The sequence below is a fragment of the Canis lupus genome, chromosome 11 (assembly GCF_003254725.2).
Source record: "Canis lupus dingo isolate Sandy chromosome 11, ASM325472v2, whole genome shotgun sequence".
NCBI lineage: Eukaryota > Metazoa > Chordata > Mammalia > Carnivora > Canidae > Canis > Canis lupus.
In genome coordinates, this window is record NC_064253.1 from 21,975,156 (window position 1) to 21,993,844 (window position 18,689).

General features: G+C 53.9%; 2 protein-coding genes across 11 annotated transcripts in view; one reads left to right on the forward strand and one right to left on the reverse strand.

The window, feature by feature from the left end:
* JADE2 (jade family PHD finger 2) overlaps positions 1–18,689 on the forward strand; it is a 51,739-nt gene that overhangs the window by 1,407 nt on the left and 31,643 nt on the right. For 2 of the 10 annotated variants that reach the window (XM_049091785.1, XM_049091786.1), the window contains exons 1-3: positions 461–594; positions 9,038–9,095; positions 11,009–11,097. In XM_049091785.1, the coding sequence (XP_048947742.1) occupies positions 9,038–9,095; positions 11,009–11,097 (147 nt within the window). In that variant the 5' untranslated portion in view covers positions 461–594. The other 8 variants (XM_049091791.1, XM_049091792.1, XM_049091793.1 and 5 more) reach the window with 8 other exon arrangements.
* On the reverse strand, positions 73–1,630 carry LOC118350331 (uncharacterized). Its single transcript, XM_035697246.2, has 3 exons — positions 1,556–1,630; positions 1,262–1,341; positions 73–1,019 (listed from the first exon to the last, which is right to left on the reverse strand). The coding sequence occupies exon 3, from the start codon at positions 817–819 to the stop codon at positions 73–75; it is 747 nt and encodes a 248-aa protein (XP_035553139.1). The 5' UTR covers positions 820–1,019; positions 1,262–1,341; positions 1,556–1,630.

The window sequence follows — 18,689 nt, forward strand, 5'->3', positions numbered from 1 at the left end:
ATCGCAGTTGGAGGCTTTTTTTGGGGGGGGGGGGCGGTGAGTAGCGTCCATGGAGTTACTTTGCGCCCATTTCTAGCGGCAAGGGCTTAGGTCCAGAGGGCTGACCGTCCCCAGCAGGGGTGCGGGGCCGGGGACGCCACGGGCCCGGCCGCCTCCCTCGCCGCGACCCCGGATGGATGCGCGCCCCCCGCCCGCCCGCGCCGGCCCCAGGAGCTCCGGGTTTCGGGAGCATCCTTCCCGCGCCGGCCCCCGCCGCGGCGCGTAGTCCAGGGCAGCGCCCCTCGGAAGGGCACCGCGGAGGAAGGTAAGATCCAGCCCCCAGCGATGGGCCCTGCGCATCTCCACGGCGTTATTTTGTGTTTTTGCAACAGATCTGCCAGCGCTCCTCGCTCCCTCGCTCTCGCTCGCTCTCTCTCTCTCTTGCTCGCTCGCTCCCTCTCTCTCCTGCTGGCTGCCTGTTCTAGGAAGCCAGGGCGCGGAGGGGGGGGATGCACAGCACAGGGGAGAGAGATTGCGCATGTTGGTCAGTCCTGTTTTAAAGAGTACATTGCGGGGAGGCTGAGAGGGGCGCATGCAACAACAACTTTTGGAAGGGTGAGCTTGGCGACCTTCTTTATTAATGACTGCGGCAAAGCGCCCCCGGGCCGGTGAGGGGGCGCGGGCGGGCGGGGGCGCGCCAGGGCTGCAACTTGCCCCGCGGGCTCCGGCCGCGCGGAGGGGCTGCGGCGGGAGACAGCAGTGGTGGGGGGGGTCGTTCTGCCGGGGACTGGGGTTCGGAGGACCTGGAGCTATCTGCCCTCCTGTCGCCCTGAGTTTCATTTTGTTGATACGCAGCACGTCCGGCCGCCGAACCGGGCTGAGCCGGTGCACATGACTCCGCGCTGGGCTCACGTGCAGCGGGTCCGGTCCCAGACACCTTCCGGGGGCCACCGCCTCCGCCCTGTCGCCCCCTCTCTGGGCTGGGTGCACGCGGGCGCTGCACGCGGGGGCAGCATGCTCAGCTCTCGGGCGCGGAGGCTCTGCACAAATTAAACACAGTGTTTTGGAGGGGCGGGGGACACCCTTTCCAGGTGAGTGTGCCGGGTGTGCAGCTCCGGCGTACGGGGCGGGGGCTGGGGTCGGGGGCGGCCCCCCCCCCCCGCGGGGCTGCGCGGGAGTCCGGCGGGGGAGAAGCGCCGGGAGAGTGGAAATGTACCGGCTGTGGCCGGAGCGGCGGGTGCGCGCCCGCGGGGCGACGGCAGGGGGCGTGGCCCTTGTTTACCTTCTCCCAACTCTGCCGGTTCGCGTCCCGCTTCGGGGACGGTACTGCAGTCCCCTGTCCTCCGCCTCCGTCCCTGCGCCCTGGGTGGTACCGGGAAGATGTAGGCAAGTGGTAGTCCCAGCCTGGGACATACACACCTGACCCTCAAATAAGTGACATTGCAGCCCCAGCCCCCACCGAGCACCGCTGCAGTCCTTCTCCCGGATCCCCAGCCGCGCCCCGCCCCCGGCAGTGGCATCTTCCCGGCCTCACCTCCTTCCTCCCTCTTTCCCTCCCTCCTTCCCACCCACTCGCCTGCGCCTGCGGAGCGGCTCCCTCCCGCTTCCTCCCCGCCTGGGTGCAGACTTGTGGCTCCCTCCGGTCCTTCCCGCCTATCCCTGGGCCTGAGACACTCTTCTCCAGGCCAAGGGATGAGAAGGGGTCAGCTTGGCGATTCGTAGCCGTTACATCAGAAGATGGGGATGTCTGCGAGACAGGCAGGAAGGCTTGGCGGTGGCTTCCAGAGGCCCAGGACACCCCCCGCACAGCCGGGCTCCCGCCCCACGCAGCTGCCCACTTCACTTCCCCGGAGGCCCAGTACCCTCTACCCGCCTCACCCAAGCGCCCCCGCCCCCCGCCCTCGGCGTCTCGCCCGCCGCCCCGGGCCGCACCGCGTCTTGCCCTTCCTTCGCCTGGGCCGGAGCCCCCCGCGGCCACCTCCGGCTCCTCCTCCCGGCTCCCGCGGTCGGAATCACGCCGGCGCGCCTCCAGCCTGCGCTCCCGCCGACCGCCTCCAGGGGCAGGCTGGAGGCGCGCCACCCCCTCCCAGTCCTCTCAGCCTCCGCCGCGGGCTGGGACGGTTTGTTGTTTGTTTTTTTTTTTTTTCCTTTTCTTTTTTTTTTTTTTTCTTTTTGTAACCACCTTGGCTGCAGGTCTCGTGCCCGGGGCTGGTGGGGGCGGGAGGGGCCGTGTTTCCCTTTGCCCCGAGCCAAGGGCGCGCTGTACCCGTCGACTCTGGTCTCTGCGGATTTCCAAACCTTGCTCGCGCGCTCAGCACCTCTCGCTCATCCACTGCGGGCACAAAGTTTTTACCCAGGGGCTGAGTTTGCAGGGGGTCGTCGGGAGGCTCCCGTCTGCGCTCGGGAGCGGCGCTAAGGGGGACTGGGGAGCGGCGGAGAGGGCACGACTGGCCTGCCGCCCTGCCTTTGTTGGAAGGGGGAGGAGCCCCGAGCTTTGAGCCCTGACTAGCCGGCAGGACGTCCCCTTAACATTTTATGTTTGCAAACTGAATCGGGGGCCCAGGTGGTGGTATGGCCGCCTGGCCCCTCCTCCCGCAGTGGCATTAACTCCCTCCCTTCACTGGTAGTATTCCCAGTAGGACATTTGGCAAAAGGGCCGTGCAAGGAGCTGCCAACCGGGCCTGGCCCTGTTTCCTGGGTTCCCAGGGTGCTGGCTTCTCCCCTACCCTGACTTCCTCTCTCACCTTCGGGCCCCAAGTGAACGCACCATCCCTCCAGTCTCTTCTTCCTCAGGCGGGTTGGGACTTGCAGAGCGATGTAACAAGCAGAGGAGAAAAATAACAACAGAATAACTAACTGTAAGGGGAAGGAATGAGTAATAAAGCCGACCCAGGCAGGGAGGATGGCTTTCATGTTTAAGAGATGCTATTTGCTTTTTAGGTCACAGGCTGCAAAACAGGCTTTGATCCGAAGTGGGCGAATAATTTATTGAGAAAGTTTGCATGGTGGTGGGGGGGGGGGGGAAGGGGGTGTTTGTTTGATCTGGAGTCCTCTCAGTTGTCCCAAGTGCTGTTTGTTGGGTGTTGTTTGGAGTGGAAAAGCATTTGGTTCTACAGCAAGTCCCTCGAAAAGGGAAGTCCTCACCCCAGGCAGCAGGACTGCAGTGAATGTTGGTTTTGAAACTGTTTGGCCAAAGGTCTCTCCAGCACTTTTGGAGAAGAAGTGTTTAAGGACAGAGTTGTTTGGACTTGGGATGCAGCAAATGTTTTCAGAACATTTCCCATCCAGCATGCTTCTCCTTTGGTTAAATTGCATGGCTAAATGGCCAGTAACACTAATTCAAGAGAGCTTCCTCCTGGCTTTTATTGACACCTGACGTGGGACTGCTGGTCCCAGCCCCCAAGGTGCACCCCAGCGTCCTGAGGGTAGACCTTTGCCACTGACTACCACATCCTTGAGGTGCGGTGGGGTGGGTTGGGGGGATGGGTAGAGTGTTCTGGTTAACTGGAGTTCCAAGTAATGGGGAGGTAGTTGTCTTATATCCAAGACCGGATTCAGTGACTTCCAGTCCAAATTCTTTACGACTCATCCAGCATACTCTTTTGCAGACTTCACAGTTAGTTCTGCCCTTAAGTGTTTGAGAGGAAAGGCCAGGATTGTGAGGAGGGGGTACCCCTGGCCTGCTTTGTCCTCCGTCCACATAGGACCCTGTGTGTGTGTGTGTGTGTGTGTGTGTGTGTGTGTGTGTGTGTGTCTCACAGTTTAGGAACCCAGGAAGGTTCTCAGATAACCCATAGGAATCTAGTACCCCAGCCACACTCTGGAATTATAGGCCTGTGCATGGTAGCCCGGGGGGGCAGGGTACACCACCTAGAGTCAGATAGTCTGGGTTTGAATGCTAGCTATGCATTCGCCAGCCGTGACAGTTGCTTTATGCCTTACTTTATTCATTTGCAAGTGAGGTTAATAGCAGTACCTTGCCATGATGGGTAGCTGGATTAAGCAATATATTGCATAAAGGTTAAACCCAAAACTAGGCATGTGGTAAGCATGTGATTAGTATTGGCGATTTCTATTATTATTAATGATGTGGAGAGGGCCCAAATGCAGCTTTGACCTTTGATCTCTCCCCTTTAGGCTAGGCCAGAGAGCCAGCTCCCTTCTCTGAAGAAGGGATTGGAAGGACCCTGCAGTTGCCAATGGTCAGCCTTCTCTGGGAGCGAGCGGAGTGAGCTTTGCCCTCTTCTGAGGTGGAGGGTAGGGTGAGAAGGTGCCAAAGGACAAAATAGACAAAGCCCCTTTCATTCTTCCAGGACCCCCTAGGTATGTCCCCAGAACTGGGTTTGGGGGGCTGGGTGTGGGCAGCATGTTCCAGGGGAGCTGGGTACCCTCTGGGACACTTGGAATTGCAGGTGGGCAACGATGAGTGTCGGAGGAGGGCTTAGGCGCCCTGTGCCTGAAGAAGCAAGTTTGAGGATCTGTGTGTACAAAATCATTTTTGTAATGGCAATTACCGTCCCCGGGAAGGCATTAAAGTTAATGAGAGATAGGAAAGAGTGGGGCTCTGACCCCCGCTTAAAGCGGTTTAAGAGCGTGCAGCTCTTGTTTTCTGAATGTCTGGCCTTCCCGACACAAGGAGGCTCTGAGGACAGGTTTTCCAGCCGAAATATCATTAAATTGTATTAGCATCTTATTACACACACGCCTAAGCGGTCTGCCTCAGACAGGGAGAGTTTTTGTTTCTCTTTGAAAGATTGTGTCTGGAATGGTAAATTGCCTGCTTGAAAGCTGTTCCCCCCACCTCCTTTTTTTAAGGAGGAAGACGAAGTCCTGCTGTGTGTGGTGGCGGGCAGGGCAGGCCTGGTGGCCCCCAGAGAGGAGAGGCCGGAGGCCAGGTTGGGATGTTTTAACTGCCCAGGGAGCGGCTGCGCTAGCAGACCTGAAAGGCCCACTGTTCCCAGGGTCAGCTGGAAGAGCGTTAATGGAAGCCCAGGGTGTTTATTTGAGTTTATTTGCGGAGAGGTCTTTAAAGGGGGCTGGCATTGGGCATTGGTGTTTCAAGTCCAGACCCAAGGCCCCCACTAAGACCAATGGCCAGTGCTGCCAAGAAAACATCTGCCACCAAATTGCTGCCCTATTACTGAGTTGACATTGATCATTAGCCAGGAGCCCAACCAAATAAAGCCTCCTGGAAAATGTGTGAGGTTAAGATGGGGAAAGCAGGCTGTGAAAACAGGACGAAATGTTGGCCTGGGGTGTTTGTTCCTGAAAGCTGCAGGCAGGCCAGCTGGGCTGTGCGCTCCCCACACTTCTCCAGGGAGGGGACAAGAACATACTCGGCACTCCCTGTATATCAAGCCCCTATTGTGTGCTGGGCATGACATGATGGGGCCTTGGGGCTCCAGCCGAGATCCAGACAGATGCACTCCTTACTGTCCTCTCCAAAGGAGAAAGACATTCAACAAGTAGATCTATAGACGGTAATTGCGGTGGATGCTCTGAAGATGTTGAATAACGGTGTTGTGGGCTTTCTTTAGATAAGGTAACTGGCATAGACTTCCTTGACATTTAAGCTGAAATGTGAAAGATAAAAAGTCAGACATGCACAGACTACACAGAACCTTCCAGGCAGAGAGCACACCCTGTGCACAGGTCCTGAAGCATGGAATATTTGACTTATTTCAGGAGATGAAAGGAGACCAGTGTAGCTAGAAAGTGGTGAGGAAGGGTATAGTGGTCCGTGTGAACTGGTTGAGGTGGGGAGGGGCCAGATCATGTAGGATATTGTGGCCAAGAGGTTGATTTTTGTCCTTTGATCAGCAGGAAGCCTTTGAAAGATTTTAGAAAGGGGTATGACATGATCTGATTTATGTTTTTTTTAAAGGTCATTCTGGCTGCTGTGTGGATTCTAGATGGTGGGAGCTGGGAGATGAATGGGAAATCCAGGCAAGAGATGGGACTGGTTTGGGTCAGGGTGATAGCAGTAGGGACACAGGGAACAGCGATGGCTTCACTGTACATTTTGGAGGGAGAGTCCACTGGATTTGCCACAGGTTGGCTTTGGGGCAGAAATTGCACAGAAAGGCTGTGGGCTGCTTCTTTAAAGGAACTGTAGGACACCCACGCACCCAGAGGAGAGCTTCTTCTCTCTGCCTCCATGCTGGGGATGGTGTGGGAGGTGCAAAGGGAAGGAAGGGGGGTGTCTTTCTTTCCTAGACTCTCTTTTACAGGGAGTGCCTCAGAAGCACTCCTGTCCTCCCCCCCCCCCCCCAAGTAAGTGCCTTATGACACTGGGGTGTTCTCCCAGAGGAAACCTTGCTTTGGGAGAGATTGAAGGGATCGGGGGAAAGAGAAAACCAGAGGTCAAGACCCAGTTGTCAGTACCCACCAACCCAACCTGGATTTCTGCTTTGGTGAAGGAGTCCTCCGAGTCTCCTAGCTCAGTTGGAAGGAAGCGGTTCAAGGGACAAAGGGCTGTTCCATAGGAGAGCCCAGGCCTCATTTGGAGCTTTCTTAGCCACCACCAGCGGAGGCTTACCTGCGGCGAGAAGGCCTTTGGAACAGACTTGGTTCAAAGGAAAGAAGCTTCACTCACAAAACAGTAGCTTCCCTCTAAAGCCTAGTTATTATTCCAATTAAGCCACATGAAATCTGCTCCCTTAATAACAGCCTACCCAGGAGAACTCTGGAGTGTTTCCACAGAGGGCAGGTTGGACAGGGAGCCGGCTGAGGGTGGGGTGCAGGTCTGCACACTGACAGGTCTCTTGGGACAGGGCCCTAGGCAGCAGGAAACCGCATTACCAGAAGGGCATTAGCAGTCAAGGAGTCCTGTTCCTGGCGGCCTTACCTACTGTACAGGAGCCCCTTGTAGGTGCTGGTGGGAGGTCTCCTCACCTCGCCCAAGATTATCATGGTATGACTAGCACCCGTAAGGAGAGCCAGCCACTGTGCATAGGGCTTTATGCTGCTTGCGTTTATTCTCACCAGCTGATGTGTTTAGTTGGCCCTCTCAAAGTGTTTTAAAAATTCTGAATCAGTTGCCAACATTGGAAGTTCAGGAGACTTCTGTAAAAATCCAGATCAAATTCTTGTCCTGTGGAGGTATGTCTTTTCCAAGGTCCCTGGTCTTTTGCGAGGTAGAGCTAGGATTTGAACTCAACACCCCTGAATCCAGAGCTCCTGCTTTTCTCCTTTGGGAGATGCTGGCTTGGAGGTACCCTCTTTGCTGGAATTGGAGACATGTGGGATCCATGGGCAGGATTGCAGGAAAAAACAAGTGGCTGTGTTTATAGCACTTGTCTTCCTCCTCCTCTGTCTGCCACCTGTGAGAGTGCTGGGCTGGTAAGATGCAGGCCAGCGTCAGGGCCCTGTCATAGTCCTCTTTGTCACACTCAGACCCTGGGGAAAGCAAGGATGCCAGCTGTGGGTGCCAGAGCGCTATTGCCCCATTCCGTCCATGACCTGGGCCACAGGGCTGCTCGTACTCTGCTGCACAGAGCCAGAGTAGTCTAAAGGTCAAGGGCATATGTTCCTGAGCCAGATACACTTCTTACAAGCCCTGCGATCTCAGGCAAGTCACTTAACTTCTGTATTTCCTTTTCCTCGTCTGCAAAAGGGAAGCAGCCATCATGCCCACTGGCAAAGAAGGGCTGTTCTGGGGGCTCCCTGAGATCCCTGTGTACTAGGGCATCCCCCTTCTGCCACAATGAGTGTTAAGCAATTGAACTTCCTGGCCCCCGTGCACCTGGTGTCCTCAGGGTTCCACCTGCCTCTTTGGAGCTGGCTGCGAGCAGCCCTGGTGACTTTCTGCCATCCTGATCCTGCTGTTAGGGGACCCTGGAGTGGGGAGGAGCTCTTGGCTGAAGTCAGGTCTGAGTGAGGCAAGAGGGTCCTGGTTTGCTCAGAGGTCGGGATAGTCACGCCCCACCTTAGAGAGCTAATGTTCTCTTGTCTCTGCAGGGCCACAGGAAGATAAAGGGAAACCCAGGGCTTGGCACCAACAGGCTTGGAGTGGGTGGCAGTGGCAGGCGGCCTGTGTGAGCCCAAGCAGAGATGGGGAACCTGGTTGGCCTGCAGCTGGGCTGGGCAGTGGGACTTTCTCTTTGCTGACACTGGCTCTTTGCCCTTTGTCACGGGCAGTGAGGCAGCCCAGGTTCCAGACTAACAGGGATGAGGTAGAAAATGCTTCAGGTCCCGAATCCCAGATCTGTTCTCACACTGGGACTCTGCCACTGTGAGAGCCGAGGCAGCTGAACAAGCCACTTGGAGTATGCTTCCCCTCCAAGAGGAGACCGAAGCAGGCGCTGCCACCCCAGACTCTGTCGGATCCGAGGAAATACTGGGTGGGAGAGCCCTCCCCACAGGCAAGAGCTCACAGGACACAAAGGCAGCTCAGCGTGGGCTCAGGGATAAGACCATGTGGATTCAAAGCCCAGTTCAGACAGTGACTAGCCGGACAAAGTCCTGCACGTTGCTAGTAAGGGAAGCCAATAGCTCACAACTTCCAAGGTTGTTAGGAACATGAGCTGAGCCAGTGTTGGCAGCAGAAGGAGCTCAGTGTGGAGAGCTGCCTTTCTTACCTTGAAATACTATAAAATACTATAGTAAAGATAAAGTTGGTTTGTAGTTATATTTGGAGAAGGACATTACAGGAGGGAGGGCAGCCCAGCCTAGGGCCAGTCACCCTAGGCCTGGTGCGTCTCAGGGACCCAGCTTAGAGCCTCCCTGTCCTTACTCGTTTTCCACACTCCTCTGCCCACCACCCTCAGGATGTGCCCTCAGTGCTGTCTGAGCTGGCTGGTCTCTAAACTCAGATGGCACAGTCCCTCTGGAAGAATCAATCTTGCTTCCCCTTTCTGGCCCACTCCCAGGGCTCCCGTGGGTCGGTAGGGAGAGAGTATGAGGCTGGCTGGGGAGAAGGTTAGGGCAATGCCTTGTTCTCATTCTTCCATTGCACCAGGGTGAGTATGGGGAGGTAGGTTATTGGGCAATTTTTTCTGAGAGACTCAGGATTTCCCAAGCCTCCCAGAAGTATAATGGGGCCTGCCTTTTGTTGCAGATGGAAGAGAAGAGGCGAAAATACTCCATCAGCAGCGACAACTCTGACACCACTGACAGTAAGGCCTTCCATTTGGGGTTCCTACAGGGAAAGCATTTGAATAATACTCAGGCCCACAGGCCCGGATGGGGGAGGCTGACCCATGGTCTCAATGTTGATGAAAGCATAAATCAGGCCAGGCCATTATGCTCCTAAGATGGTCCCCACACTTCCGTGGTCTCCAGAGCCTTGCTGTGTTCAGTAAATGTTTGTCAGAGGCAATAGAATCTCAGAGGTAGACTTGTAAATGGGCCAGGTGAGGAAGCCGGACATCTGAGGGTCGCAGGGATTGTGGAGGAGAAAAAAGGGTTTAAGGAGCCTTTTCTCAAATTTGGGGGTAGATAAGGGAGGTGATAAGGAGATAAGGTGAGAGCTTTTCTCATACAGCTCTTCCCAGATGCCCCAGGAACCTGGGCCTGTGTGAGCTGGTTGAGTAAGGAATTCCATTCTGCCCTACCTGTGGAGGCGAGGTACACTGCCAAGAGGATCCCACCTAGCACTGCACCCTGTGGGGAGCCCACACTGCCAGGGAGGCTGGGCTTGGAGCCCTGCAGCTCTGCACTACAGTTTGTTCACACAGGTGGTGAGCAGCTGGGATCTGGGAAATCTCCAAGGCTGCTTGGAGCTCTTAGAGTCCCATAGCTGCCCCCTCAGCCCCCAAGAGTCTGAGGACAGATGCACCAAGACGGCCTGCCATTCCCAGCCCCTTCCCTACCTCCGGGTCTCATTTCAATGTCCTTTGGGGTCTTTGTGCTCAGCTTGGCTCTGGTGTCTAACCTGGCCATCCCTTCCTCCCTGTGGCAGGAGATCACAGCATCCGGCCCTCTGTGGCCGCAACCACACTGGCTGTGGCTTGTCTCAGTAGAGCCAAGAGGAACTGCATCCTCTGCTACTAACTTCGCTGCAAGCAGAGGAACCCCTGAGGGTCAGGCACCCGCAAGAGCAGGTGTCTGGGCAGCTGCAGCAGAGCTGCGCCAGGCTGCGGCATTCTCCCTTCCCTCCAGCCCCTGCCAACCCTCCGTCAGCATACCTACCCGGGGCTGCTGCTCCTTGGACCCACAGGTAGAGGCTGCAGTCCTATAGTCCAGCAAGGGCCTCAGAGTCCAGCAATACTAGCTAATGTTCCTTGAGGCTGCACTCGGTGCTGGGGACTCCGCTAAGCCTTTACATGCATTGCATCACTTAATTCTTACAACTTTTTGCCCCCAGAGGGGTTAAGTCATTTGCCTGGGGAGACAAGCTAGTAAATGGGTTTATCTTATTTTACTTTTAAAATCTTTCTTTAATTTTTTTAGATTTATTTATTTATTTATTTACTTATTATTTTTATTTACTTATTCATGAGAGACACAGAGAGAGGGAGAGGCAGAGACACAGGCAGAGGGAGAAGCAGGCTCCACGCAGGGAGCCCGACGTTGGACTTCATCCCAGGTCTCCAGGATCACACTCTGGGCTGAAGGTGGTGCTAAACCACTAAGCCATCCAGGCTGCCCAAATGGGTTTATTTTAGAGCAACATTCTTGCCACTGGCCTTTTGTGCCTCTGTATATCCACTGGGCACCGTCCCAGAATATCTCCACTTGGGGCAGGAATAAGCGTGGCCACAGAAGGCCTTCTTCACCAAGGAAGAAGCAGAGGACCAGAGAGGGCAAGGGACTTGTCGAAGGTCACATAGTAAGTGGATCCTGAGTCCTGGTCACTGCCGTTTTATCTCCTAAGCCCCTATGCTTGGTGAGTGGAGGAAGGTACTCTTGTCCGCACTGATCCCTGGAGAGGTCCAGAGCAGGGACAGGCGCTCAACAGAGGTTTCCACCTTCTAAACATTCGAACCAGAGCCTTCCTTACAGGTTTCCTATCCTTGGAGGTGGATGGGTGGGTGGGTGGTGTTCCTGGCCTTCCAGGGGCCCCTCATGGGCTGTGTTCTCTCTGCAGGTCACGCTACATCTGCATCAAGATGCTCCAAACTGCCCAGCAGCACCAAGTCGGGCTGGCCCCGGCAGAACGAAAAAAAGCCCTCAGAGGTGGGTAGTGACAAGTGTCTGGGAAAAGCTGAAGCCGTGGTGGGGAAGCCACAGGAGTGGAGCCCTGTGGAGACCAAGGGAGTGCGCCCTGCAGGTGTCTGGGGGTGAGCATTCCTGGCAGAGGGCGCAGGTGTGGCTAAGTGAGACAAATGCGAGGAGGGGGTGTGGATGCCAGTTCCCCAGCCATGTAGGTTGTTGTAAAGATGTTCCAGTTGGGCTACACGAGAGGAGCAGCCTTTCAAGGATTGTAAGCGGGGTAATAACAGAGCCTGACGTTTTAATAAAAGGAGGATTTAAAGAAGTGGCCCTGGCCGCCTTGAGGAGAAGGAACCATGCTGGCAAGGGCGGGAACAGGGAGGACTCCTGTGGTTGTCCAGGGGAGAAGCAGTGGTGGCTGAATGCCGAGTAGTGGCAGTGGAGGAAGAAGCAGTCAGATTTGGGGGAGGCTAAGCCAAGGGCACTGGGATATGTTGATACAGGGGCGATGGCTGGGGCCCTCAGGATCATCCAGTTAAGTTATCTGCTCCTTATGCCCGTGTCACAAGCATCTGCATTCTAAATCTTCCTTACTTAGACCTGGGATGTTTCTTGTGGCAGGTTGAGGTGTTCGTGACTTCTCGAGCCGTAGAGAAGAGTGCCAGGAGTGGGTAGTGTTGAGCACAAATGGACATCTCGATCCTGCTCTTTTGTGGCCCCTGAAAAATCACCTCTAGGGGCCACATCACTCCTTCTTAGGTCCTCAAAGCATTGCACTGAGCACAGAAGAGGCCCTTTGCACAGAAGCTGCAAGAGCACCCAAGAAGCTCGGGGGGTTTGAATCTGGCCCTTAACAGAGACATTGTTCAGCTTACAGAGTAGCCAGTAGCTGGGCTAGGCGCTTCACTTTTTTAAATCCTTCTCAATCCTTGTTACAATGGAAATTAAGGATCCCGGGATAATATAGCCAACACAAGAGGCTCTTGAAACCAACATTGCCAAGGGTGGGAAGGCCCAGAATCTTGAGGCAGAGTCCTTGACATGGGATGGGGGAGGGTACCTTTGTTCTGAGCCTGGAGCCCTCCCTGCTAACCACAGGGGCAGCCATGGCTGTGGGGGCAATCCTGAGCAGCAGTAGTTAGCCAGCCCCTTGGGGACAGTGGGGGCATCTTTTGCAGAATCTTGCGTTTGAAAAAAAAATCCCCACATCCTCCTTTCTTGAGCTGGCCTACCCTAGGACTCTCCTTTTGTGTGTGGGTGTGTGTGGTGGGGTTTGAGACCTGATGCCTCGTATCCCCATCCCCCAACCTAGTGTCCTCCTTTGGCCCCATGGGGGAAGGGTAGAGATAGAAGGAGATACCTCTGGAAATGCAGTAAGGACTGGAATAAAAGTTGGGAATTAGGTGGACATGGGATGCTGTTTTGAGATTCCTGGCACCACCCTCTTGGACTAACCCTGCTCAGTGGGAAGATGGATGTGCTCAAGAGCGCTGGGATGCGGGAGGCCTAGTGTGCTGTAGAGCTCTGGGCGCCTCTGGGACTCCTCTCTGCTCCTCCACCCTCACTCCCCTCTTGCCTTCCTACCCCCTTCTTGAGAGCCACTGGGGCTCTCCAGTTGCTATGGTTGCATTAGTAAAACAATAGCCACCTTTATGTGCCTTGCCCATACCCAGGAGACAGGAATTCTCTGCCCATTTTGGAGATGAGAAACCTGTCTCAGAATCCTGCCTGCCCCTTCTCTCAGTGGCTGCTCAGGTTGGAGAAGAGTAGGGCCATTCTCGGGGAGCTCCTGGGGCTGGCTGGTTCCCCCCACTCTGCCTGCCCTGCTTTTTCCAAGCACCAGGAGAAGGTGGAGCCGTTTCTCAAGGTAGAGATCCCAGGAGCAGGACTGCCATCTGTACTCTGGATAGGCCAGGGGCCGGGAGGAAACAGGTGTTGGTGAAGGTGGAGGGGAAAGAATGATTTGCATGGGGCTGAAAGCTCCACTCCCTCTTGGGTTTTCCAGCACAGAGCCTTTGAACCTTTCTCCACCTAAAAATAGAGTCACATCATTGTAGGGGTGCTGATGCCAAGCCTGCTGGGGACTGGTTGTGCATGGCCCCGGGTTCGAGCCCAGAGCCCTCTGCAGGCATCCCTGAGGCCTAACAGAAGATACCAGCCCTCAAGACCTGGGCTCCAGGAGGGCTGAAGAAGCCCTCCCTGCCTTGAACTGTCGCCAAGGACAAGCTTTTCCTCCCACAGCAGGCTGGAGTGCAGCCTGTGAGGTTTCCCTCGTCCCCTAAGTGAGGAGGCTGAGCCATAGCCAGCGTAAATTCCAAGTGATCGTGGGGCCGAGAGGAAACCATCAATGAAAGCTTCCAAATTATTTGGCTCATGAGAAGGCAGAGATGAAAAGCAAGGATTTGGCTGCAGATAATGTTTGCACTAAATCTCCTCACTGGGCTGTTCCCCTCTCTTTCTGTGAAGCGGTTGGTGAGGAGGGCCTTTATAGTCTGCTGGGCCTGAGGGCAGAGGGCTTTGGTCACCCTGGTGAAAGGGGATCTGGGAACCCCACCTATCCAGTCCCCAGGAAGTAAGACATCTGCGGGGTGGTTGCCAGGCCCGTCACACAGCGTGCTCCCAGTCTGACCCAGGGTCCCAGCCAGAGTACTTGTAAATTGATATGCATGGTGCAGTCCCCTCCCTGGTGGAGAGCCCCTGGTTCCCTTAGTCTCTTCATTTCTCCATGTGGACAGTGATGGCGGGATTTGATGGCCAGGAGTACTTAGCATAGCAGCAACACCAGTGTGTAGTTCAGCCAAAAGCCACAGTAAGGGCTGGGCTTGGGTTTATGCCAAACTGGGCAGCTGCCCCTGTGATGACCGGCCAGGGGATGCCCTTCTCAATGAGTCTAGGGGCTCCCTCTACATGGGAGTGAGGTGCTGTGGGGCAGGAAAAAAAAAGTGCTCTGACTAGGAGTCAGGACCCTGGACAGGGCTGACGCCTTGAGGCCCAGCTTCACTTCTGGCCCCTAACCAGTGGGTGGCCTCCCTCCGCCAGAGTGAAAGTGGGGGTGGGGGGAATACAGGCTCTGTATCACAGCTGAAGGGACAGGCCCAGGGTTCCTGGGAGGCTGGGTTTCTGGTGAAAGTGCACCAAGTCTGAGATCAGTAGCCTCCTTTTGGCAGTAGAGGAAAAAGGTAGAGTTGACCCCAAGGACACGGACTGCTCCCTTCTGCTCTGCCTGCCTGTGGGATCCCAACAAAGCCGAGGTCTGTTCCTTAGGGCTTAAACCAGCAGGCCAATCCCTAAGGAAAGGAAGGCATTAGCCTGCCCTGGGAAGGTGATGCTGGGATATAAAGCATGCCGAGGCCATGGGTTTCTGGCCTGGCTTGTCTGACCAGACAGCATAACCATCCTCAGTGCTTACTGTGAGTCCTATCTCTGAGAATATGATGGAGTCATGAAGGTTATTCTTTTTTTTTTTTTAAGATTTTGTGTATTTATTCATGAGAGAGAGAGAGAGGCAGAAACACACGCAGAAGGAGAACCAGGTTTTCTATAGGGAGCCTGATGCAGGACTCAATCCCAGGACCCCAGGATCATGTTCTGAGACAAAGGCAGATGTTCAACTACTGAGCTACTCAGGTGCTCCAAAAGTTATTCTTTAAATACTAATACCAAGCCCCCGTCCCACCTCCCCCCCAGAAATTCTGACTAAAATGGGCTGAAGTGGGGCCTCAGGTACCTCTACTTTATTTAAAGCCCTTTTGTTGGAAGCCAGGTTTAAGAACTACTGCTACAGTCCTTTCTCCTTAGTTTGCTAAGACAGGAGGTCCTAGTTTGGTCTTTCCTGGAAGGGGGGCCCTGTGGTCAGGGAGGAAGGGGAGGATTTCCAGTCTGGTTCAATGACCTAAGCAAAGGCAGGGAGTGTGGGTGAGGGCAGTCCTCCAGCTGATCCCTCTCTGCCCCCGGTAGCCGAGGACTGAATGTTTCTACCAAGCTGTCAGCCTAGCCGGGGTACGAAGGACAGTTCAGGAGGAGACTGGAGGCCAGCCCTGTGGGTTGGAGGCTGCCATTTGAGGCCGTGTCTTCCTCAGGGCTGGGACAGAGGCAGACTGAAGAATGGGCCGAGCAGGGCCTGTCTCCTGGGCAGGGTTTTCAGGAAACCTGAGAGTCCCTGGAAATCAGCCAGTGGGCAGAGCCCTGGGTCTCAAGGACCCGAGAGCTACTGACAGTGATTAAACTCAGCAAGCACTTGAGAACACCCAACAGGCCCAGCTGGGTGCAAGGAAAGAGGGCAGAAAAGGCAGGCCCTGTCCCTGGGGAGCTGGTCCTTTGACTGGTAGCAGGATGCAGGTGCTACACAGGAAAGTGTCCGTTATGAGCGGTGCAGCCAGCTCTGCCACGGAGGAGCTCTGTGACTTTCTCCCTGAGCCTCCAGGTCATCATCTGTAGAGCCTGCCCTGTCCCCTGCCATGGCCTTTCTGTTTGGTGCGAGTCACTATCTTTTCCTGAGGCCTGGGGAGCTTGAAGGTGGAGGAAGTGAGTATAGGTAAAAGCTGGCCTCCTTGGGATGGAAGGAAGCCTCAATGGTGGGTAGGAGTTGGGATCCAACCGCAAGTTTCCTTTGTAGGCCCTGGTGACAAATAAGTATATTCCTAGACGAGAGAAGAGGGCCTCTCTGCAGTTTCCACAGGGCCCTTTACCAAGTCTCAGCTTCTTCCCCTTGGGAACAGGACCTGAGAGAGAAAGGTGATCCTTGCGCATGAATAGTCTCTGTCACCACCAGGGTGTCCCCCGGACCCACGGTCCATGAAAGTTCCTATAGAAGTCCCCCACCCCGAAAAGGCAGCTAGTGAAGAGTGAGGATGCAGCTTATTGGCTTGACCCATTGTTTTTAAGAGTGGGGGCCTTCTACCCTGGGTGAAGGCATGGGTGGCCAGAATGTGTTACGGTGCAAAGCCACAGGATAAATTTGATGTCTTCCCTGAGGAGCACAGGTGCCATCCAGATGTTTGAAATAATGTATTTTATATTAAAACAGTGATAGCATATGTTGTAGTAAAAGGCAAAATGTCGACAAGCTTGAGAGATAAAACAGAAATCCAAAAAGATTTCATGCTCGTCCTGTGGTTTCAAGCCGTGTTTGCAGCCAGCAGTTCCCCCGTCGCCCTGTGGGGCAGGAAGGCAGGCAGTGAGGGGGAGCCCTTCCACTGGGCCCAGTGCCTGCTTTCTTAGATTCCTGCTGCCTTCCTCTGGGGTGGGGGCCGAATTCACTTCTAGTAGTTAGAAACATTGCTGCTCCCGCCAGCTGGAAAATCCTCCTGGCCTCTGGGGCTTGTCTTGCAAAAGAAATGTGTGTAATATATTCTTTTAAAGAGCAGGAAGTGCTGTTATCCTTGTGAAAGAGAAAGGGTGTGTGTTTGAGAGAGAGGGAGAGACACACAGAGAGAGAGGTCTGACCAAATTAGCCTCGCGGTAGCTTGAATGAGACTGGGCAGAGGGTGGCTATGACAGCCCTTCTCTGGTGTTTTATGACTAAGTAAGTTTGCTCTTGGCTGAGATACTCTTTTTTTTTTTTTTTTTTAAGATTTATTATTAGCAAGGGGGAGAGGGAGAGAGAATCCCAAGCGGACTCCACACTGAGCAGAGCCTGACAAGGGCCTCGACCTCAGGACCCTGAGAACATGACCTGAGGTGAAATCAAGAGTCTATCGCTTAACCAGCTGCAACGGACTCCGCCACTCAGGCGCCCCTGGCTGAGATACTCTTTATCAGCTTCTAGCCCAGGAGAGATTTCTTTAAAAAAACAATACCTGGCTGGTTCCCAGGCAAGACTGCAGTGGTTAAAATATAGCGCAGATCTCAACTAAGTGGTTTTCTTCTTTGAGTCGCAGTTTCACTATCTGTAAAATGGGGATAATAGGGATTAGGTGGCGTTATATGTATATATACAAAGCTTGTAGCATAGGGCCTGATTTAACAGGACAAGTACTTTTTTTTTTAGATTTTATTTATTTATTCATGAGTATATTATTCATATACTCACACAGAGAGGCAGAGACACAGGCAGAGGGAGTAGCAGGCTCCATGTAGGGAGCACAATGTGGGACTCGATCCCAGGACTCTAGGATCACTTCCTGGGCCAAAGGCAGACGCTCAAGTGCTGAGCCACCCAGGTGTCCCAACAATTTTTAAAATCAACTGTAGTTTCTAATGAGATGAAGTGTTCAGGGAAAGCAGTTGTGATTTAAAATGAGTTATGCAGTCTCATTTCACTTGGCTCTTTCAGGATAGACTCCAAATATCCTTTGGGGGATTTGGAGGAGGGTGCCACTCCTAGCTTTACGTTGGGGCTCCAAGTGTGGACAGAGGTCAAGCAATGACCATCTTAGCCAAAACTGTTTTCATTGACTTTGGGACCTAAGCAAAGGCAGAGAGAATGGGTGAAGACCAGTTTCTGAAGAGCACCTGGAAGACTCTTTGGGGCCAGTCCCCCTGCCTCCACTCTCCCTACTAGGAGGAACGGGAAATTTTAGAGTTTAGTCCTGCTTCAAAGCCTGGGGTTCATTCATTCATTCATTCATTCACTGCACAGCATTTCTTGAGCACCTGCTGTGTGCCAGACACCGTGCCACAGCCAGCTACAGCGATAGACAGGAGACATGCAGCCTCTGCTCTTCTCAGCTGAATTTACTGGAGGAGATGGACATCAAACAAATAATGACACAAATAATCCTATTTTGTAATTATATTAAGTGGTGGAGCCTTTCCTTAAGTAACTGAACCTCCTCTCAGTCTCTCTTGGTCTGAAATACACTATGATACAATAATTCACTCTTGAGGAAAGGAAGCAGAGACCAAGGTCCCAGAATGAAATGTTCCAACAGCATCCACGGATCTCATGGTCACAGGCAAGAAATCTGCTCACAGGACAGTCTCGAGGCCATGCATGTGCAGTGTCCCTACATCTGAACCGAGCATGGTCTTCGGCTCCCCTCCAGAGCTACGCTGGCTCCTTGGCACTTAGACTGGTTTTTAACGTTTGAGTTTTAGACCTTTAAACATTCTTCATACTGTTTGAAGAAGCTACAATTAACATCTCCCAAGCAGCTCAGCAGAACTTGGTTGCTAGGCAGCAGACCTTTAAAGACAATTTGTCAATTTCTGCCATAAGAGAGAAAAAATAGTAAACATTCAGGTCCTCAGAAAATTACTTGTCTTCCAACTTTCTGGCCATGGCAAGGTCTCTGGTTCTTCGGTGTCCATTCTATTCTCTTATTTAAGTTTCATAAATATTTCAGAGGCTTTTTTTTTTTTTTTTTTTTTTTTTTTAAGTTTCAGTTTATTTTATTTATGATAGTCACACAGAGAGAGAGAGAGAGATAGAGGCAGAGACATAGGCAGAGGGAGAAGCAGGCTCCATGCACCGGGAGCCCGACGTGGGATTCGATCCCGGGTCTCCAGGATCGTGCCCTGGGCCAAAGGCAGGGGCCAAACCGCTGCGCCACCCAGGGATCCCTCAGAGGCGTTTTAGGAGAATAATTGAGCCTTTTTCAAGCTTAACCTCTGGCAGTTCAAAGCAAAAAGGATGTTTGGGTGACAGGTTGCCATATTTAAGGACAGGTTTTATA